This window comes from Cydia splendana, chromosome Z, assembly GCF_910591565.1.
Source record: "Cydia splendana chromosome Z, ilCydSple1.2, whole genome shotgun sequence".
In the NCBI taxonomy this organism is placed as follows: domain Eukaryota; kingdom Metazoa; phylum Arthropoda; class Insecta; order Lepidoptera; family Tortricidae; genus Cydia; species Cydia splendana.
In genome coordinates, this window is record NC_085987.1 from 28,625,300 (window position 1) to 28,647,896 (window position 22,597).

Consider the following 22,597-nt stretch of genomic DNA (forward strand, 5'->3'; position numbering starts at 1 on the left):
GTTAAGTGCAAACGTCCAAAAAATTTAATTTAATTTTTTGTGCTGTTTTAATAAATGGTAAGTTGAAACGTTATTTGTTTCTTTGTCAGATTGCATGTTATTTTTATTAAATTTGTTACAAATCTGTATATTTGGAATTTTGATACGATGCCTGTAGGCCGAGATCCGGTCTTACCCGAAATGGTAAAAGATCGGATGCTAATCATCCGATCTTAAATTCTCAGGGATGCTCAAACTTTATTCGTGTCACCACTATTTCTGATTAAATTAGGTATTAGGTAAATGTGATTAATAGTATATAAAATATAAAAACGCAACGAAATAAAAACGCAGACTGATTAAAAAAGGTCGCATTCATTCCTCCACTTTCATATCTGGGGGCACGGTAGTGCCAAGACGAGCAAAGCGAACCTACCTTTTCTCGAAGCGCTTCGTCGTTTTTTTGAACCCTCATAACTTGGGTTTGGATTATACCAGATAAACAAAAATTTCGGGATATGATGTCAATAGTGGATTTATTAAGCATAAAAATTTTCAGTTGCATAGCTCTTATACTTTAGATTTTATTCATATCTAAAAAATCACTGACTCACTCACTCACTGTTGGTATACAAGGGTCGGATATGATAGCCCGAATTACTGCTGCTGCTAGGCAAATTCTTCTATATAATAATCAGTGGGTAAAACCGGTTATGTTGCAATAGTAAACTCTTTGGTACCGGCAATAGGGCCGAACTTATAGGCCCGTCCGTTCTTAAAAAAATAATGCTGTCAATTTATTTTGTTTCCTATATTTAAACAGTCATTACACGCTCACTATGACGTCTAGAAAGATAATAAAATTTAATTATTTAGAGCATTTCATTATTATCAATTTTGTACTTGAATTATGTCCGGTACCCTATCCACAAGCTGAGAAAAAAAAATCCAACATCATCTCAACTCACCTAATAACGTCTGAAACTTTCACTTATTTATTTATCGTATGGCATACTTTACACGTCACTGCAGTATAAAATTAAAATTTAAAACTAGAATTCTTAAAATAATCCACGGCTTTCCCAGTCAAGGTCTTGAGCTCTTCAATGTTGCCACCGAATTTGGTGTTGGGGCATTCTAGCACCATGTGGCGGATTGTTTGTTCGGGTTTTCCACATCCGCATGCCGCCGATTCACTCCATCCCCATTTATTTCTGTGGTATGCGGAGTTGCCCACGTCAGTTCTGAAGCGGTTCAGCAGACACCAGACACGTCGTTGGGTAGTGAAACCTGGAGGTCTTGTACGGGGGCTTAGTTCAAATAAGTCAGTTGGCGCCTTATTGGATTGCCACTCGTTAAGCCAGGCATTCTCTACCTTCCACAGGGGGTCCATGGCGTTTAACCTAGCTAATGGTGGATTACGGGACTTAAGCCTGCGATCAGTCCTGGCGAGCACATCGTCGTGAATGGGTAGAGTTGGGTCTCTCCGTATCTTATCGAGCTCGCGGTAGAGACACTGTTCCCGGCGTAGGTGGGGTGGGGCGATGTTACTGAGGGCAGGTAGCCAGTAGGTAGGTGTAGGGCGTATACAGCCTGTGATGAGGCGCATGGTTTGATTGAGCTGCGTGTCAACAGCTGAAACGTGGGTGCTGTTAATCCACACAGGCGAGCAATACTCTGCCGAAGAGTAGACCAGTGCGAGAGCGGTTGTTCGGAGGCACGCAGCATTGGCTCCCCAGGTTGTTCCGGTAAGCTTCTGCACTATGTTATTACGGGTCCTCAGTTTCCCAGCAGTTTTGTTCAGGTGGCTCTTGTAGGTTAAACTTCGGTCTAGAGTGACACCAAGGTATTTTGGGTTTGGGTTGTGTTTCAGAGCCTTTCCCATAAACTCCACGTTCAGCTCGGTGCTCGCTAGCTTGTTGTTTAGATGGAAACAGCATACCTCGGTTTTATTTGCGTTAGGGCATAGTCGCCATCGGGAGAAATAATCATTCATGGTCAGTAGATCTTGTTCTAACGCTACTTCGGTTGTCTTAATGTCCCGGTTTTGTGCACCTACTGCAATGTCGTCAGCGTATGCGAATTTCCTTGAGTCGGTTGCAGGGAGGTCGTGGGTGTACACATTAAATAGCAGCGGGGCAAGCACCGATCCTTGGGGGAGACCGTTATTTAAAGTTTTGATGTTACTGACACTATTACCGAGGTGGACTTGAAAGACTCTGTTCGTGAGTGAGTTTTCCACAAGTTTACATATTTTAAGGCACGGAACCAGCTTGATGAGCTTATATAGGAGTCCTTGTCGCCATACAGTGTCATACGCGGCTGATAGATCGATGAACGCTACCGATGTTTTCTGGTTCTCTTCGTAGCCTCTTTCTATGAACGAGGTGAGTGCCAGAACCTGATCACAACAATTACGATTCGGTCGGAAGCCAGCTTGTTCTTTTGGTATAGCCCTATTAATAGTATCAGCTATGCGGTTATAGATAACCCTTTCCAGTAGCTTGTAGATGACACTTAGCAAAGCTATAGGCCTGTAGCTGTCCGCACTGTCTTCCAGCTTTCCCGGTTTGAGTATCGCTATAATTTTGGCTCGTTTCAGGATGCATGGTATTTGACCGGTGTTGATGATATGGCTGTAGAAGTTGGCAAGCCATTTCTGGGTTTTGCTCCCGCAGTATTTGAGGAATTCCGGAAAAATGCCGTCAGCACCACAGGCCTTGTTTGTGTTAACTTGTTTAATACCAGCTATGATCTCGTTTACTGTGACTGGGCCACTGTAGGCATTGTTTGGTGTTATCGTTGACTTAAGATCTTGAAGCTCCTTGCGGATTTTCTTCGTATGTAATTTGTTGCTCGGTGCTTTAGACAGGCTGACAATTCTTGTAGCTATAGCGTTGGCGCTAACCTTCGGTAGGCTGGGTTGGTTGTTGATCCCGGTGGTTAGCAGTCTCAGGACGTGCCATGCTTTCCTACTGGAGTGCGTAAAATTCAAGCCTCCAACCGTATCTTCCCATTTCCGGAGTCGGGCTTCGTTCAGTGATTTAATGAGGTTGTGTCCGCAGGTCCGGTCTCCAGTTTTATTATATTCGTGCCAAGCGGATTCACATTCGTTGTTCCAGCCCGGTATGTATTGCTTTCTAAAGCCACGGGGGATACATTTCTTGGCTGTTGCTAAGATGAGTTTCTGAAAGCGCTCACAGTTTTCTGGCAGCGGTGGGATCCAGCGGATGCTATCATCGAGTTTGTTAGCAAATGCTTTCCAGTCTGCCTTTTTAAAGTTCCAACGGGGGACTGGGTATGATTCGATGACTGGGATTTTCAGTCCAATCTCGACGAGCACTGGTCTGTGTTGGCTGTTTGGGAAGTCTCCGAGCACAGTACGTTTTACGGGCAAAGGCTCGCCTTCTTCGTCCAGGGAGCTAAATACCAGATCGGGGTTATATTCTTTTCCCCAACGAGCAGACTTGAACGTGCCTTTGCTCTTTAGGTCAAGTACTAGCAAGGCGTTGATGGAATCAGCCCAGTGGCAAAGTTTTTCACCATTGTCATGGGATGTCCTGTAACCCCAGGAAGTGTGGTGGCTGTTGTAGTCGCCTGTGTAGAGTGCCGGGTGGCCAAGGTTTGGGAGGGCCGGGTCTGGCCAGGGGCTATTCGGAGGTTTGTACACGTTGCACACTTTCGTTTCGCCAAGTTGTATGATTGTGATCTCTATGTTGTCGGGGTTGCTATAAGAGCTTATCAATTCAGATGTTGGCAATAGCGGTGTTCTGACATAAGTGGCAGTTCCATATTTTCCGTGGTAAGTAGCTCCAATTAATTGATATCCCGGGATAGCCCCCCGTCGTGAGAGCTGTGTGGGGTCCGCGGCGTGGGTCTCTTGCAAAAGGATTATATCTACTTTGTTGTCGTTAACTATTCTGCTTAAGCATTCGGATTTTGCTTGGCTTATACCTTCTATATTAAATGAACAGACACGGACAGAAGGTCCGATGTCTTTAGTCTGAGGGCGCTGGGGAGCGCCTATTTGAGATTGTTTTCTGAGCATTTTATTCGCAGTGACGATCAGCTGTGAGATTCAGAGAGAACAGTACAGCTGCCAAGTTTATTGCACTTTTAGCACCACCCAGGGGTCACGTGTAGGGTAGCGGTGGGTAACTTCCTACGGACGTGGTGCAATATCGACCCCCGCTCACTTATTATAGTATAATATATAACTAAGTCGTAAAATAAAGTACATACATAAGTACTTACTATTTTAATGCATCTTTATTAACCGTTTGTCAATTTAAAGTTGACTAGAATTAGACCAAGAACTAAGTTGGCAGCGATTTTGACAGCACATACTGTGCAAGTGTTACTTCAATAGCCAAAGTTCTATGAAATTATGACGTTTAAAATGACACTTGCACAGTTGTGCTATCAAAATCACTGCCAAGTTAGCTTGGTCTAACTCTAAATAACTTAAACCGATATCTGGAATATTTTGTATGGAGTATCGGTGCAAATCATATTTCGTCAAAATTATATCCGATATTTGGCTTGGGGATAGCTCGGGTATGGTCTGCATGGTCTGTCTAGTTGTAATCGAAGGCCTAAGTCTCTCTAAGGGTAATTTGACTAATATGTACGCGGTAGGTACTCGTAGGTACGAGATTTTCACCTCAAACAAAACAAATAGATAGTGAAATATCTGCGCGCTAATAAAATCGCATACGACAATCGTATTAAACGGGTAATATGTACCTACCTATAAACTAGAGATGCAACGGATAGTTGTTTGACCGGATACCGGCCGCCGAATATTCGGCCAGCGGAACTATACCTACATTTCGGTTTTCAGGTGTGCATTTCGCACGTCAGACGTTTCCTAGTGAACGTTCGCGCGGACACATTTCTAGGTTAGAAATGAGTGCGCGTGCAAGTCAGTGGAATGTATAAATTGTTTTAAAATAATAAACAAGTACGATTATGACCGTGACTGTTTCTTAAATCCAATTTGTTTACTCCGAAATCAAGCAATGTTACTATCCGGTATACGGCCGGATATTAAAATATTGGCCGGATAGGCCGGATACCGGATAGTAACCGAATATCCGGTGCATCTCTACTATAGACTCCTTACGACTGTCAAGTTTCGGATTAACTCATCAGTCTTTGGTAATTACACCATTTTTTGTAGATTATTATTTCTTCAGATTAATTATCTTCTCTTCTTTTCTTCTAATATGTAATTGAAGAAGTTTCGCTAGTTTTTCAGTTTGACTACAAAATGTGCATGTCTCTCAGGAAAAGTATGCTGTTTTATTCTTGCTGCTATGGACTACTTACCCTCCGTGTAAATGGGCCTTAGCACTGGTTCTAGCTCGCAATATCGCGCTCTAAACAACAAAAACAAAAAGTGAGCGATGTATGTTCCCTTACTTCCAGCGAGCCAGACGAGTTTTAACAGGGACAACAGGGATCAGAACTAACTGCTCTAAATATACTTAAACCCAGGTCAATATACAACTGGTTTTTGAAGTGAAAACTTCTTTAGCGGCGCTAGGCACTTTTTGAGGTGGGGGAAAAATTATAAACTCGAGACAGCGTAAGGCGATCACGTGACCGTAAGGTTTAGAGGGCCACTCATTTAGATGGCATTTAAATCAATAAAGAAAAACTCAATGACATTACATGAAAAAGGTTATAATCTTGTACGGGTTGAAATACGAGGATCTCACAGTTACATTCTAACTTTATATCACTCAAATATAATTAAATAAAGCTACATCTTGATGAAATCGCTAATAAAAGTGAACTCTAGTACTGGTGAATAAAACTCAAAATATCATGACCAAATATATTTAGATGCCAGGTCTGCAAGGTAACTTTACAATATCTAATCGAATTTTTAACAATTAACGCTACAAATTTGAATTTCGAATTTTAAACAAGCTCACTGACCAGCTATTTCGGAACTAAAGTTTTTCAATAGAAAGGAGGATGGGTCAATTATACATAGTGCTGCAGACATTTTGGACTAGTCATTGAGTTTTCACTTCTGTCGGCACTCCCGGAGTGCAACCCGTTGTTTTTTTTTCTTATGTTTATGGTTACAAATACAGGCTTTACCTATAAAGTTGTTATTTAAGATTTTTTTCTGGCTGGGGATTGAATAACATCACGGGTAAATTGGATGCAAGAGGATACTCGCCTTTATCAAAAAATATCGCTAATTCAGAGTCGTATTTCACCTGACGCAGCGACAAAGATTTGGGTAGGCACAAGGTACTTTAGGTATTTGTCTATCTCTTTAACATTTTCTGTTGTTTTACGCTAGACTTTTAACTTGGTACCTATCTCCTCTTCCATTTCTGTTTGCGTTAGATGACAAATAACTATGAAGATCAGCCGTTTGATATGCAATAGGTAAACAAATTATTAGGGTTTATTAATTTAAACTTATAATGTTTATACATTCAAACAGATACAAAAGATTTTATATTCAGCTACAAACAGTATGATAGGTAATCTTACCTACTTGTTTTCAAACATTAAAATAATTTAATATCTATGAATAGGTGTTCGTGGATATGGACGTATTCTATTCGGCGCCTGTGGAGCCGACGGCGGGGCTCAGTGATGACGCCGTCAGCCGCACCAGCGACGTCGGCTCCATGCGCGCGTCCACGCACGATTCGCTAGCCGGCTCCGCGCACAGCTCTGCCAATTCCGACCTAGACGAGGAAAACGCCTTGGGAGATATCCAGCGTCACATAGACATGTTGGAACGCTCTTTACAGAAGAAGGAAACCATTCTCGATATAGACTCGGGCGACGAATCTCGAGCCCGTAAATTGAAGACTGTTGGCAAACGTATACTCAGGTGAGTCCATCCATATACATAGCTAATATTGTAACAAAAATATTGTTTACCTAAAGAGTAGTCGGCCGTCCATGAATGAAAAACTAAGACGTGATAAGTAGGTTGTCTTCCAGAACCATAAAAAGAAATTCAATTTTAATTTTCCAAGTCCATGGTCCATGTCATGTCCAACACTACTTTTCTAAGTAAGTTCTTTTGTAGTAAGTACCAACTATCTAAGTATTTAGTACCCATTTCGGTTTTACAATTCCACTTATGTCTAGGTCTTTTACAGGCGGGGGTTCTCCATGGGTTCAGAGAAGGTAGTGAGTATAGCGGAGTGCGATCGTAAAAGGACGTCGACGTTCAAGAGCGTACGCAGCCTGATGCGGCTGGGCGCGCGCGGCCGGTCTCGCGGCGCTGGCGCCTGCGCCGATGAGGAGCGCGGACTGCTCGAACCCGCGCCCGAGCCCGAGCGCCCGCCCAGCCAGACCTCCGTGTCCTCCGATGAGCTCCTAGTTGACACGCGCTCGCCCACCGACACCCCAAAGCTCAAGAAAATGTACGTACTCATTAATCATGCTTGAGGACCTTGCACTACGTTTGAATAAGCTACGAGGAGGGGTGGCTGAAAAGTAATCTACCTACCTCACTATGAAAAAAGATACGTAACTGGATAATTTATTTTTATGTTCAGTACATATTGTAACTTAATTCTACCAAAATGTATTCAATACATTTTGACAAATAATCACATCAAACCTTAAAAAGTTAGACCTATTTTACACGCCGCGTACCTCCTCTGCTCCAAAATGTACCCGGGCGAATGAGATGAAATTATCATCAACTTGTAAGTTTGTTTGGTTTGAATGTAGTCGCAGCGCTCTGGACACGGCGGGAGCCTCGGCGCTGAAGGCGGCCGACTTCCAGGTGTGCGTGACGGTGATCGAGGCGCGGCAGCTGGCCGGCCTCAACATGGACCCGGTCGTGTGCGTGCAGGTCGGCGACAGCCGCAAGTACACCAGCGTCAAGGAGAGCACCAACTGCCCTTATTACAACGAGGTGAGGTTGCCTAAAATTCAGGATTCACGTAGGACATTAGCACCGCACCGCTACCGCAGAGGTTATATTACCTACTTTATTGCCTTTATAAGGGTCCCGAGCTCCCGAGAGGAAAGAGGGTTTCAAAAACACCTATATGTCCTAGGCGCAGGGAAGGTATACCTACCTGTCTGTCTTATGTATTATTTGGCACGTCAGAATGCGATAACGACGAGATCCAATAATATATGAAAGCATAAATAAATTTGTAAGCTTAGAATGTTCACTCAATATATGATAAAAACCCATTTATGTATAATAAGTCTTAAGCGAGCTTTGCAAAAAAACTTATTTTTAGTAAGATTTAAGCTTATTAATAAGTGTTAAGTTTTAAGCAAGTTATTAATAGTAAGTTCCACCATACCTCCCATACAACTTAATATTAATAAGTAAGATAATGATGTGATTGATAATGCATAGAGTGAGCACTCATAAACTTACTTATTTATGTATGTATGATGAGTGTTGATTACCTATTCATTTCCTTTATAAAAAAAGTAGGTACCTATAACTAATTATTTTTTCAGCATTCCGTCATGACTTTGTAGCATCTATGTAACATAAAAATAAGATAAGAGACTCAGAAATCTCAGAAGTCCGAACCTGGAGCTACAGGGGTAAAAAAAAGACAACGACGTCCTTACATGATGAGTATGATGACGTCGTTCTGGTACGAACCGACAGTCAGTGTTGTTCATGCCTACGTTCTGGCTCCTTTTTCCACGTTCCTAAAAATAGATTGGCATCGATAATGTCGAACAACCAAACCTATTTCAGCACTGCGGAAACGGAATTGCGCACCCTTTGTGAAAAGCCCTTTTGTGAAGCCATTTAGTTACCTTGTGTGAAAACAGCTCGCACGCAGTAACAACCCGAGGCTCGTTTTAAATTCACTCTCAACTCCGCGTAATTTATGATACTCGCTCTGACATAATGCTTAATCCTAAGTTAATATTTGCCCAGGTGAATTTAGGTATTTATGATACCTGCCGCCACGAAAGCCTGTACGGCCTTTTAAGTTCTGTCGTTTGGTAAAACTAAAGACAATATAAGTGTTAATTGGTATTTATTGTTTTTCAAAGTAGTCACCGTGATACGTAATACACTTTTCCATTCGATCGAACCAGTTTTCGAAACACTTATTAAAGTCCGAAGTCGGGGTCTCCAAAATGGCCGTTTTGTATGCCTCAACCGCTTCTTCAGGCGTTCGGTACCGTTGACCACGAAGTCGTTACTTAATTTTTGGAAAAGTGAAGAAGTCATTGGGGCTTAAGTCTGGACTGTACGGCGGGTGTTCCAGATCTTCGACGTTTTGCTCTTTTAAAAACTCAATTGTCTGCCTAGCGGTGTGCGAGCTCGCATTATCGTGGTGCAGTACTATACGACGTCGGGGGTTGTTTTTTCGGAACTCGCTGATAACTTCTGGTAAACATACATTGGTATACCAGTCAGCATTGACCGTTTTACTATCCTCTGGCACGGTGGTGGCAACGTGGCCACTTTTCGCTACAAACGTGGCGACCATTTTTTTCGAAGTGCTCCGTGAGCGTATTACTTTGGTCGGGTTTGGCTCATCTTGGAACACCCAAACAGTCGACTGCTGTTTAGAATCCGGATCGTAAGCATATATCCAAGACTCGTCACCACTGATAATGTCGTAAACGTGTTTAGAGTTTCCTCGGTTGAATTTTCGTAGAGTTTTGCGACACCATCTAACGCAAGCCGTTTTTTGGTCTTCACTAAGCAGATGTGGTATCCAGCGTGAGATCAATTTTTTTTACGCCTAAGTGGTCATGCAAAATATTTTGAACACTGGTCCCTGAAATACCCAATGAAGCTTCTATCTCACGGTAAGTCGCATGGCGATCTTCGACGATCAGTTGCCGTACAGCATCAATGTTCTCCTGAGTCTGAGTCACGGCTGTTTTTGGTCGACCTTCACGATGCCTATCACTAAAACTAGAGCAACCACGTTGAAATTCTAAATACCAATGTTCCACAGTGCGGAGGCATGGTGCTTCATTATTAAAAACAGTAGTCAACTCTTCAAAGCGCTGAAGACGCGTTAAACCTCTTTTGAAGTTGTAAAAAATTATCGCACGTAAATTTTCCTTCGTAATTTCCATTTTCACAACTGACTTGTCAACTTTGAACCGACGCTGTTCTGAAACGATTCGGCCGATCTCGAGTCATTCTTTTGTTTTCGAGTTCTAAATTCAAATATTTTACGATGATACTAGTTTTTTTTTATAAAATCTCGGGAGGTTTGCAAACGACAGAACTTAAAAGACAGCCCTCGTATTTAAACGTATATGTCATTATTTAAACCTGTAAGTAATTACTTTTTAGGGTTCCGCACCCAAAGGGTAAAACGGGACCCTATTACTAAGACTCCGCTGTCCGTCCGTCCGTCCGTCCGTCTGTCACCAGGCTGTATCTCACGAACCGTGATAGCTAGATAGTTGAAATTTTCACAGATGATGTATTTCTGTTGCCGCTATAACAACAAATGCTAAAAACAGAATAAAAAGTGGGGCTCCCATACAACAAACGTGATTTTTGACCGACGTTAAGCAACGTCGGGCGGGGTCAGTACTTGGATGGATGACCGTTTTTTTTTTTTGCCGTTTTTTGCATTATGGTACGGAACCCTTCGTGCGCGAGTCCGACTCGCACTTGCCCGGTTTTTTAGGGTTCCGTACCCAAAGGGTAAAAACGGGACCGTATTACTAAGACTCCGCTGTCCGTCCGTCCGTCCGTCCGTCTGTCACCAGGCTTTATCTCATGAACCGTGATAGCTAGGCAGTTGAAATTTTCACAGTTGATGTATTTCTGATGCCGCTACAACAACAAATACTAAAAAGTACGGAACCCTCGGTGGGCGAGTCCGACTCGCACTTGTCCGGTTTTTTTATTGTATGCTGCTACACGTGTACCTATGTAGGGTTAAAATTCCTGATTTTCGAATATTTTTCCTAACATTCATATTTTTGACGACGACGACGAAACGACGAAGCCATTAGCGATGGCCACCCGATTGAGCCGATAGCCGCGTTTTATTAAATTTATGATTTGTATTAATTTAATTAAATAAAAATTATAAAAAAGTCTATCGAATCAAAAACTTCCACACATTTTCCTGTTCCGTCCCCATTCCTGGCAAAAGGCCAAGATTCCTGACATGTCAGGAAAATTCCTGTCATCTGGTAACCCTATACCTATGTTATATGCTGTAAAACCTGATGTACCTAAACGGGATAAACTTAGTTACTTGGCGTGTCAGTACACGTACCTACATAGTTAACTCCCGGCAAGTTAGTTCGTTTGCATGCTTGTTTAATAGTTTTCGTCTAGTCATAACGTATGTGAATTGCAGTTCTCACAACAATAACAAGTGTAATTGAAACGGACAATGCATGAATACCTACCTTGACTGTACGGAGTCATATCTAAGTTTAATTAATCTATCCAACACTAACATTTTACTTTTATTTCAGTATTTCGTGTTCGATTTCCACATGCCTCCAATAATGCTGTTCGACAAGATCATTACTCTGTCGGTAAGTTTTATTGAATTTAATTTTCAATACTAATACGGGCATATTCGGTATCGTGTTCTGATTAGAAAAAGTAGAAGAGAAATTATTTTGACGCAAAAACATTCTTTAGTTTCACCTAACTTTACTATATTACAATACTCGCATTGTAAATCGACCGATTTGATCCTTAATGAAACTGGATGATCAAATCGACCAGAAATGATTTGATCAGAAATGAAACTCGCGTCAATCTTCAATCTAATCACCAATTTTAGATTTATGGTGATATTAGAGCCCTCTAACGTGAAAAAATGCCCCAGAACGAAAATACTGGCGTCACAAATTCTTGCGTCCGCACCTCATTTTATCGGTAATATCGGTCATTATCGGCGGTTGAATTCGGCGAGCCAAATTGGCGTTTGCGTCCGCACGTCCTGATTCGATCGGGCAATTTAATCAGATTGGCGAAAAATTGACTAGTCTGACATGTACTATACAGTCTTGAAATGTACTATATTTTTGATGCCTTATTCTGGAAAATACTATATTCCACCAAAAAAAAGTTGACAACCCTAGGGGGGGGAGGAGGTCAAGAAAATGTGACATGTTGTGACAAGGGGGAGAGGGGAGTCACAAACTTTGTGACGTCACTTTAACTTCATCAGTAACCAAAATTTTATTTTAATCATTTTATTTACTGTACAGTTCAAAAACAAGTTTTTGGAACGATAATCGTTTTTATTAGTTTAATTTTTTTCATAATCAGTTTTGGGTAATAAATTTACTAATATTTTGACAAAAAATTAATAATACTGAATTCGATTTGCCGATTTCGTTGAAAAAATGTGACGTCACACCAGGGGGGGAGGGGTTTGCCAAATGTGACCAAGTGTGACAAGGAGGAGGGGAGGGGTAAAAAAACCTTGAAATTCGTGTGACGTAATTAATGGATGACCCCTTATAATAATATTATTATCGCTAGTATATATATACTAGCAACCCGGCCCGCCTTCGCACGGGTTAACAAATTATGCACCCAACTTGCTCAAGAATCCCTCTATTGATAGGTGAAAACCGCATGAAAATCCGTTCAGTAGTTTTTGAGTTTATTACGAACAAACACAAAAACAGACAGACGCGGCGGGGGACTTTGTTTTATAAGGTGTAACTGCAAAACGTAATTCAAGACCAAAAAAAATATGACAAAGTTGTTACTGCAATAATTTGTTAGTAAAATAGTAAATTCCTTTTGATAAATAATCACGCTAAGATAATTTATTTATTAGTAAATTTACTCCTACGATTTAAAAAAGTACCTTTATTTACTTATTTTTACATAAATACGAGTACAAGACGCGCTAGTAAAAAGTGGCAACATTGTCTTACTTTTTTTGGTCTTGAGTTACGTTTTGCAGTATAGTGATAGTGACTGCACGAGATTAGGGGTCTTGTCATTTGCTCTTTTTGTTGGATATACCGTTTGTCATTGTAATTATTATAAAATCCATAAACCGACAGCTATTGTCTTTATTTTAATGTTATCGAACATAAAAATTCTTATTACTATGAGCCAACCCAGTAGAGTAGGTGTAGGTACATTATTTATAGCGTTTAGGTACAATATGATAAACCACTGCTAGCACAACACGCAATAAGCTGAAGCCGTCAAGTGCAGATATTGTCAGAAAGCTCTCTTCTGTTCCAAGATACGAAGTTCTGTTAGTTCGTTTTACTATATTTTGTTCTTCGTAGTTGCTAAGGAAGACCTGTTTCAATCCGAACTAAATCTAAAGTTTTTTAATACAGGTTATTACGCATGTATTATTCACAGCTCACGTTACATTCACTACTCAGGGAGAGAGGTTTATTGTAAACGTACTCATATCAAAACACAGTCATGTAATAATAAATTTCACATAAAATAATTAAACATTTTTTTTTTTTGTTTGCCATAAATGCCAATTATAAATTGTGAAAAGTGTAACAAGTGTTCATAATAGTATACATATATATTTATCTGATGATTCACGAATACCGTTTCGTCCTTGGTCCTAGAACGTACCTATTTGTTTTTATTATTGGGTTTATAAAACTGCTGGGGGCCGATTTTTGAAATTCGACCGCTCGATTTCGTGTATTTCGTTCAATAATATCTCGACTGCTAGGCATTTAAATTCTACTAATAGAATTGAAAACGAGTGGTCAATACCACCAAATTCCCAATTTCTATCGCTCGTATTTCTAAAATTAACATTTGGCCGTTTTCCACCGATTTTCGAGTGACGAAATCGAACGATCGAAATTAAAAAATCGGCCCCCTCGACGTTATCTACACAAACAAGCTTAACATTTTTTTTTCTAGCCTATTTGAGTGTCCCACTGCCGGGCAAAGGTCTCTCCCCTTAATTTCCATGACTCCCGATTTGGTGTTTCCTCCGGTTAGTTATTCAGGAAGCGGTCCAGGGCGGGGCGATTTTTGAAATTCGATCGCTCGATTTCGTCACTCGGAAATCGGTGGAAAATAGCGATATACTAATTTTTGAAATACGAGCGATAGAAATTTGTAATCTAGTGGTATTGACCACTCGTTTTTAATTCTATTAGTAGAATTTAAATGCCTAGTAGTGGAGATATTATTGAAAGAAATACACGAAATCGAGCGGTCGAATTTCAAAAATCGGCCCCCAGGCTATGATCTTTTATACTAGATATGCCATACACTAACATATCAAGCGAAAAAAATGATGCCAACCAATGCTACCAACGTCACGGCAGCATTAGTTACAATTTGTTTACAACTTCATACGCAAATGCGTAAAAGAGACGGCACAATTAAAAGAATACCTAAGTAAAAAAGAGACGGGTAGTGTTTGTCACTTGCGCGTGAATTTGGTAAATCAGTGATACCACCATAACACGACGGCAAACGGTGAATATGGCGCGAAGCGTAAAACTTTTAAGAAAAAGAAATATCAAAGAATAAGATGTTTGACAGAAGGTGCAAATCATTTCAGTGAACTGTTCTATGTGGTAATGTACTCGCTACCGAAATAAAATATTTTCACATTTAGTTATGTAAATAAAAGATATTATATTATACTTATCATTGTTACTTTTGTTAGGTATATTTTTTTAATAGAATAATAATTGTACACATTGAGACTTTTTTCTTTACCCGAGACACTGTGGGTTACTTAGGTGGGGTATGAAATACCCAATTAAGTTTAATTGGTTAATGGTAATGAAACGTTCTCAAACACCTTTTTTCCCAAATTTACATAAAATTATATAGAATGAATTTTTAAATTAAAGTTTACTACTAGTCAAATCAATTTCTTCAATAGTAAAGTAAGAAACATTATGACAAAAAGCAAACTCAATAACAACAAAATCCTTTATTTTACTAACAATTTTATGTTATAATAATTGTTATTGTGTGAGTAAATGAAATGCCTGACAATAAATACTAATTTTGTAGTAATCTTTGTATAAACAGCAATATACCTATTTATTTAATTGACGCGACCCGGACAATAATATGGCGAATAATAATGTTATTTTGCCAATTGTTGTACTTAATTACAAGAAAAAATGCGTTCAAGTAAAAAACTTAATATTAAAGTTGAAATTTATATTTCTCTTATTTGTACGACAAGCACCAAACAATGAATGCAACTTACCATGACGCGTCTGCTATGATAATCTATGTACGCAGTTAGTGCGTCTTTGTCATTCTCGCTGATAAGAACATAAACTTATCTCTTTCTGTCAGCCGGCGAAAATGGCGGCTGGGTTTATTTAATTCAAGATTAAACCGAAGAAAAACGGATTATTTCAGCTTTTACTTACCAATGATATGTGATGCCGTCAATTTTTTTGCACTTCCGCGGATAATTTGAGCATTTCAACATAACGCAGGTCGGCATTTTGTTGCTTAATACACGTTATTTGTGGAAAAGTATTAACCGGTGTACACCTTCGCGCTTGCGTCAGGCAGACTGAGACAAACTCGTACACATGACACGAGGTGAGTGCTTCAATTTTGGAACGTGTATAACACATCTTTGTATAAAAGATCATAGCCCCCAGGTCATCCCGCCATCTCCGTTTGCGCCTACCGCGCCGCGTCCACATCCCTCTACCGGCATCGGCATCCACTTGGTGGCTATTAAGCTAGCCCATCTCTCCGGATGCATGGCGGTAGACGTGACCGGCCCAGTTGAGCCTAGCGGTTAATGTTATAACTAAAAATAACTATAAACTAAAAATATGAACACAACATGCTCGATATAATAACATTAACATAATATTAAATATCGTAAATTGTAATGTTACACTTGTTCTTTATAAACCGCTATTACTCCTAAGTTTATATTTAAAATTTACATTGAAGCACTTTACTATTTGATACTATGGTCATACTAATTCCTTCATATCATAATTATTCAAGTACGTATATAATGCAGACATTTTTTCGGTGACACCTCAGAATCAAAAAACATACCAAATACGCACTGAATATTATCATTACTGTACAAACGTTAAAATGATAGAGTAAAAATATTGTACGTATAGTTTTTAGTTTTCAACATAGTTACCTACCTAAAAACAAATAACACAAGTAGGCTTTCCCCCCGATAATGAAAATGGATTCTTGTATGGATGGGACACTATAGGCAACACAAACTGGTGAAGTGGCATGTTGGCGTGTCAGCTCACATGCGAGCTGCCAGGCACCGGCGCGAGTGGCCGGTGTGCTGTGTATTGTGTACCTACTGAATACACACGTGCGATCACACTTCATGTAATCACGACACATTCACCGCTGCTTTTTTTAACTATACATTTACGCGACACGTACGTAACCTAGTTTTTCCGGTCTTCGGCAAAGCAAAAAGAGTGAATAATGATATTAACAGAGCTTTATGTATTGATTATAATGAGTATATAAATGTAAGGGTATTTCTTATCAACTAATCTTTTTATATGGTAGGTACCTATATACCGCCAATAGTTATATAATCATTGTATGAGCCAAATGATCACATTTTGTACATAACACCCATGTAATTAATATGCATTTTTATTAAAACTCTTTAAAACATGGAGTTATAACTAAAGTGCTGTTAATTATTTAATCTAGCTATAACAGATCTCTAGAATATCTAGTAAGAAAATTCAACCAAGTTTTGTTTGGTAGAATACATACATACCTACCTACTTTCATTATCATAGATATATAGTCTGTTCGGAAAGAGAAGAGTCGTCAAATGTATGGGAACCAATACATTCCACGACTCTTCTCTTTCCGCACAGACTCTATGTACCTACTAGCCAAATAAAATAATTAGAATGCAAATCTACAAGCTAGGTACTTACTCATCTAATTGCTGGTACTCGTGTTTAATTTACGTAGCTGTATACTTTACTAGGAGCTTGAAACTTGTTAGTATTTCTAATGTTTGAAGTCAAGCTTATTGAATACAATCGCAGTGCTTGTGCTACGATCGAAATCAGTCAGGAGTCATCACCATACCTACTTTACTAAATATAATGTACTTATTTACCAAACTTTTAGTGCATCTGGATAAGACAATTAAAGTCATTTGTGAGTTAGGCGTTTACAGTTTACTTAAGTGAAGTTTGGTTGGATGTGGCAGGTGCTGCAGTCGCGCAACATTTTGCGCGCCAACAAGCTGCTGGGCAGCTTCAAGCTCGACGTGGCGACCGTCTGGAGCCAGCCCGGTAACCATTCACTCACACACTTATTTTTTACTCACTTGCTACTTAAGCCGGTTCTGCATGACGACTTTTTGTAGAGATATAATCGTAGGTTTCAGGAACACAACACACGACTAAAGGATGACTCACGTTAGACCGGACCGTGTCCGGGCCGGAGCTTCGGGCGCATCGTTTTCTATGGAAAACATCAAGTGATCACCTGTCATATCATAGAAAAGTAAGCGCCGGAAGCTCCGGCCCGGACACGGCCCGGTCTAACGTGAGTCATCCTTAAAACGCGATGTTGGTTATTTGATTCAGAATTAATCAAGACAAGACAAAGAGTCGCTATGTATCCACCAGTAATTTTTTTATATCACAATTACGAGCACCTACTCAAAGTACACTAAAAAAAATTTAATACTGATTTTGGTTCTCAGACAGGGGGCCGATTTTTGAATTTCGACCGCTCGATTTCTCGTATTTCGTTCAATAATATCTCCTCTACTAGTCATTTAAATTCTACTAATAGAATTGAAAACGAGTAGTCAATACCACTTAGATTCCCAAGGTCTATCGCTCGTATTTGAAAAATAAGTATTTCGCCGTTTTCCACCGATTTTCGAGTGACAAAATCGAGCGACCGAAATTCAAAAATCGCCCCCCTGAAATTTTGTTATGTCATCGCCTTCTCTTCAATTATACATTTTATTTGATTTTAGATTTAAGTGTGAAACTGAAGACTTATCTAGCAAGTGGACACGCCGTCTTCTTGCCTGTGCTCTGCATTCCAGTTAAAATAAACAATTACCTTACTCATAAGCGCGTCTTGAAAAATAAAATAATATTATAGATATAACGACAACTATAAATTATAGTAAGTAATTACGTTGAACCAAGCTGAAGAGGGTCGAAAGTCTGTACATGGAAGATATCTATACTAGTAGGTATAATAAAGCTGAAGAAGGTCGAAAGCGAAAGTCTGTACATGGAAGATATTCGAAAAAAAGTTGGCCGGGGATACTTAAAATCGATAACAGAACACGTTCCAACAGTTTTTAGAATTTTTGTCTGTTTGTCTGTTTATCTGTTTATCTGTTTGTCTGTTTATTTGAACGCGCATCACGTGAAAACGGCTGAACGGATTTTGATGCAAACTTTACTAATCTGAAGAGAAAATCCTCGGCCAGGTTATAGGCTATAAAAATTCAACCCCTAAAAGGGGGGGTAGCCAGAACAGTCGATTGAGTTAAGTTTGCCCCTGAATCTTATGGCGCTACTTAAGAAGCAGGGGCAAACTTTTTACACGACTGCCCAAAAACATAGAATGCCTCAACCGATTTAGACGTATGATAGATCATTAGAATCCTTACGTCATCCCGGGTGAATAAGGTGACGTTATTATAAAAACAATATGGCGGACTTAATACGCCATACGCAACTTTTAGAAAAAAATATCGTTCAAACCTATCGAGTAGGGTATCAAAATGAAGGGCTGTGAAAGCCGATTAATAATATATATGCAACATGTGCGTTTGAGTTTGAGTTTGAGAAAGTAGGAATTGACAAAAATGTTAAGAGAAGCCTTCGTCGCCTTCATACTCAAAGCGAGCCCGACATACGTGACACGCTGTACGCGTTCCAAAGACGGGCGCCCTCGGTGCCCTCATACTAAAAATGTCAGGCGTAGCCCGACGTACATGACACGCTGTACGCTTACCAAAACTCAAAGCGTCGGGCTGTACGCTTAACAAAGCCGGGCGCCTTCGGCGCCCTCATACTCAACGTATGTGACACGCTGTAAGCTTACCAAAGCCGGGCGCCTTCGGCGCCCTGATACTCAAAGCGTCGGGCGTAGCCCGACGTACGTGGCGCGCTGTACGCTTGCCAAAGCCGGGCGCCTTCGGCCCCCCCATACTCAAAGCGTCGGGCGTAGCCCGACGTATGTGGCGCGCTGTACGCGTTCCAAAGCCGAGCGCCTTCGGCGCCCTCATACTAAAAGAGTCAGGCATAGCTCGACGTATGTGGCGCGCTACACGCGGTCCAAAGCCAGGCGACTTCGACTTTCTCATACTAAAATGTCGGGCGTAGCCCGACGTACGTGACACGCTGTACGCTTACCAAAGCCGGGCGCCCTCATACTCAAAGCGTTGGGCGTAACCCGGCGTACGTGGCGCGCTGTACGCGTTCCAAAGCAGGGCGCCTGCGGCGCCTCATATTTAATGAGTCGGGCGTATCCCGACGTACGTGGCGCGCTGCCCGCGGTCCAAAGCCAGGCGCCTTCGACTCTCTCATACTAAAAGTGTCGTACATGACACGCTGTACGCTTACCAAGACGCCTTCAGTGCCCTCATACTCAAAGCGTCGGGCGTAGCGCGACGTTCGTGGCGCGCTATACGTGTTCCAAAGGAGTTGGGCGTAGCCCGATATACATATGCGTCTATCTGTGTGGATTCTGTACTGACGACGCCCTTGCAAAAGTAATATAATGTGACTTAAAATAATTAGTAACGAAATCATCAACCCAAAATTAATTAAATATAAAATAAGTTCAAAAACTAAAACCCGACTACTACAAATCGCGCTCTAAAAAGTATGAAACAAGATAGAATTCTTATCTGAAATTATCATGCAGGAAATATTAATGTTATAATTATTATTTTGTTTGATAAAAAAATACAGTGTAATATAATTTTCAATTTTTTTATATATTTAGCCGCTTACTGACACAGACCCCACACACCGAATTCCACGCGGGCGGAGCCGCGGGCACAGCTAGTAAATTGTCCTATAATATTTACTTATTTATTTATATAAATAAGTAAATATTATAGGACAATTTTACACAGATCGACCTAGTCCCACAGTAAGCTCAATAAGGCTTGTGTTGTGGATACTAGACGACGTTATATATAAATATATACTTATAAACATATAGGTATCTATATAAATACTTATATACATAGAAAACATCCATAACTCAGGAACAAATATTTGTGATAAACACACAAATAAATGTCCTTACCAGGATTCGAACCCGGGACCTCCAGAGAGCCTACCGCGAACCACGTTCGACGTGTTGCCTTCCTGTCACACTTACGTACGAATTAACAAGTCCGACAGAGAGGTAACACGTCGAACGTGGTTCGCGGTAGGCTCTCTGCTTCGTAGGCAGGGTCACTACCGACTAGGCTAGGAGGCCGTTTCTACACCTATTCATTACAATCGTTGTGTACATAGTGCTACCTACTATTTAAAATCTTTATTCGTTATGTAATGTAAATGAGGTACAACTAAGTACATCCGCATCCAACTTGTTAAATGTCATTGACTCATTGTGCATGCTTTTTTATTTCCTTCGGCTAGGGTAAACCCTCCAGTGAATGAACACCCCCCAGTGAATGAACAAAATCACGTTTTTTGTCTAAAATAAGAAATACAGCAACTTCCACCACTTTTCGTATTTTTTTTCTTATTAACAACTCTATTTTCTATGCAATGGCAACCCGTGATAAATTTATTTTCGACCAGTTTGAATGTGACTGGCATTTGAAGTTTACAGGTTTCTGGTTTTGAAGTTTTGTAAGGAAAAATTAGATCCCAGGTAAGTACAGTGTACGTTTGGAGCAACATATGAAGTGCTTATTTAATGTTTACCTGTACAAAGTTGAGTTATTTGGTTTGATTAAGAATTAAACCTTCTATAAATGTACACTTTGTCGGCGTATTATGCTATTAAGTCTTTATTTTTTATAGTTCCATTACTGGCTTATCAAATGTTCTGAAACCAGTAAATGAACGGTGTGTTCATTTACTGGTGTAGTCTAGATTTACATTTTTTTTCAAAATTTATATGTAAACGAAATGGTATTAAGCTTGTTTTTTGTGATTCTGCATAGAAAACGATTCTGATTCATTCAGCCAGTATTGGAACAAACCAAATTTCTATAGTCCATTTACTAGATTTTTCATGCCTATGTATGAACAATACAAAATTTGGCTTGTTCATTTACTAGATTTCTACTAATTCTATGTATGAACAATATAACCACGAATAATGCAATGACAAGTTTATTATTTTAAGCATTACTTGCTGAGCCTGACCTATTTTCATCAAAATTTGCACGTTATTTCTTGTTTTAAAAAATTGATTCTCTTTTTCTTATTAATATGTAACAGGTTGCTGTGTTATTGGTGAATAACCATCATTTTATTGAATTTAAATCAATATGAAGGGATAAAAAGATATGAACGCTTTAGCTATACCTACTAAAATAGAGCTACAAACGGTTTTTATGTTAAAAATGTTTTTTAATTCAGATTAAAAAGATGTAAATAATGTTCATTCACTGGGTTTTGCGGTGTTCATTCACTAGTTTTTATGTTCATTCATTAGGTTTTTGGGTACTTTTTGATAAATTCTGCTATAACTCAAAAACTATGAAAATAATAAAAAATTGCAGAAATTACTTTCTTGTTTATTAAATGAGGATTGATAAAATTGCAGTTAATTATTCCAATTATTAATGAATGCTGAGAAATGATTTTTCAAACTTGGATATTTGCTTAAGTGTTCATTCACTGGAGGTCTTACCCTACTTGTTTTGACGCACCTACTTTGAATTTCTTCACGCTTTTTCAGAATGTCCTGGCAGCGGAATGAGTGTCGCGCCTTTCTACCGTCGTTTGTTTTTTAGGTGATGAGGTACATAACCTATTTTAGGTAGATTTGCTTGTAACTTGATTCAGCGCTTTTTGACTAAACCTTACTATTATTTCATTTAGTTATAATTTTATAATGGTCCCATTTTTTTAATCATGCGTAATTTTATGATTTACGCTCATTCCTACATAACGCTGTTAAGCAATAAATTAAAATAAGTCATTCCACGAAGCCCTCAGAACGTTCTCGCTCCGGCTATTAAGGAGTTAGAAAAAGTCGTAAATTGTTGAAGGTTATATTTTGGAAGTGTAGGGGCACAGCTAGTGGTAGTGGGCAGCACCTTCTTAGAAGCGCAAATTGAGTTCGGTTTCGATTCAGGTCACGAGATTTATAAACTAACTATAGCAAAACTTTCGTGTAATATGAGCGATAAAGATATTTCGGAGACGCCACCTCCACCTCATATGCACGAGTTCCGCGTTAGTGAAACGATGCCCCAGGTTGTAACACGCGGTTCGTGAACGTAACATAGAGAGGTCCTAATATGTGTGTAGATAAAACAGTGTAGGACATAATTAGGCATTAAAACACTCGTGTTGTCCAAAACCCACACTTCTATTTGGATGCCTTTCTTTATGTAGCAGTCACATAAACTACTATTATAGCGCTTGTCACAACAAAATTAGGTACCTACCTATCAATGTTTTGTCTCATGGTTGTTCATAGTATTTATTATAGTTTGAGCCG

General features: G+C 39.8%; 1 protein-coding gene across 1 annotated transcript in view; it reads left to right on the forward strand.

Moving 5' to 3' along the window:
• LOC134804910 (otoferlin-like) overlaps positions 1-22,597 on the forward strand; it is an 82,400-nt gene that overhangs the window by 38,073 nt on the left and 21,730 nt on the right. Inside the window, exons 4-8 of the mRNA XM_063778230.1 lie at positions 6,543-6,847; positions 7,122-7,388; positions 7,702-7,888; positions 11,425-11,487; positions 17,127-17,211. Coding sequence (XP_063634300.1) covers positions 6,543-6,847; positions 7,122-7,388; positions 7,702-7,888; positions 11,425-11,487; positions 17,127-17,211 — 907 coding nt within the window. The remainder of the gene's footprint in view (positions 1-6,542; positions 6,848-7,121; positions 7,389-7,701; positions 7,889-11,424; positions 11,488-17,126; positions 17,212-22,597) is intronic.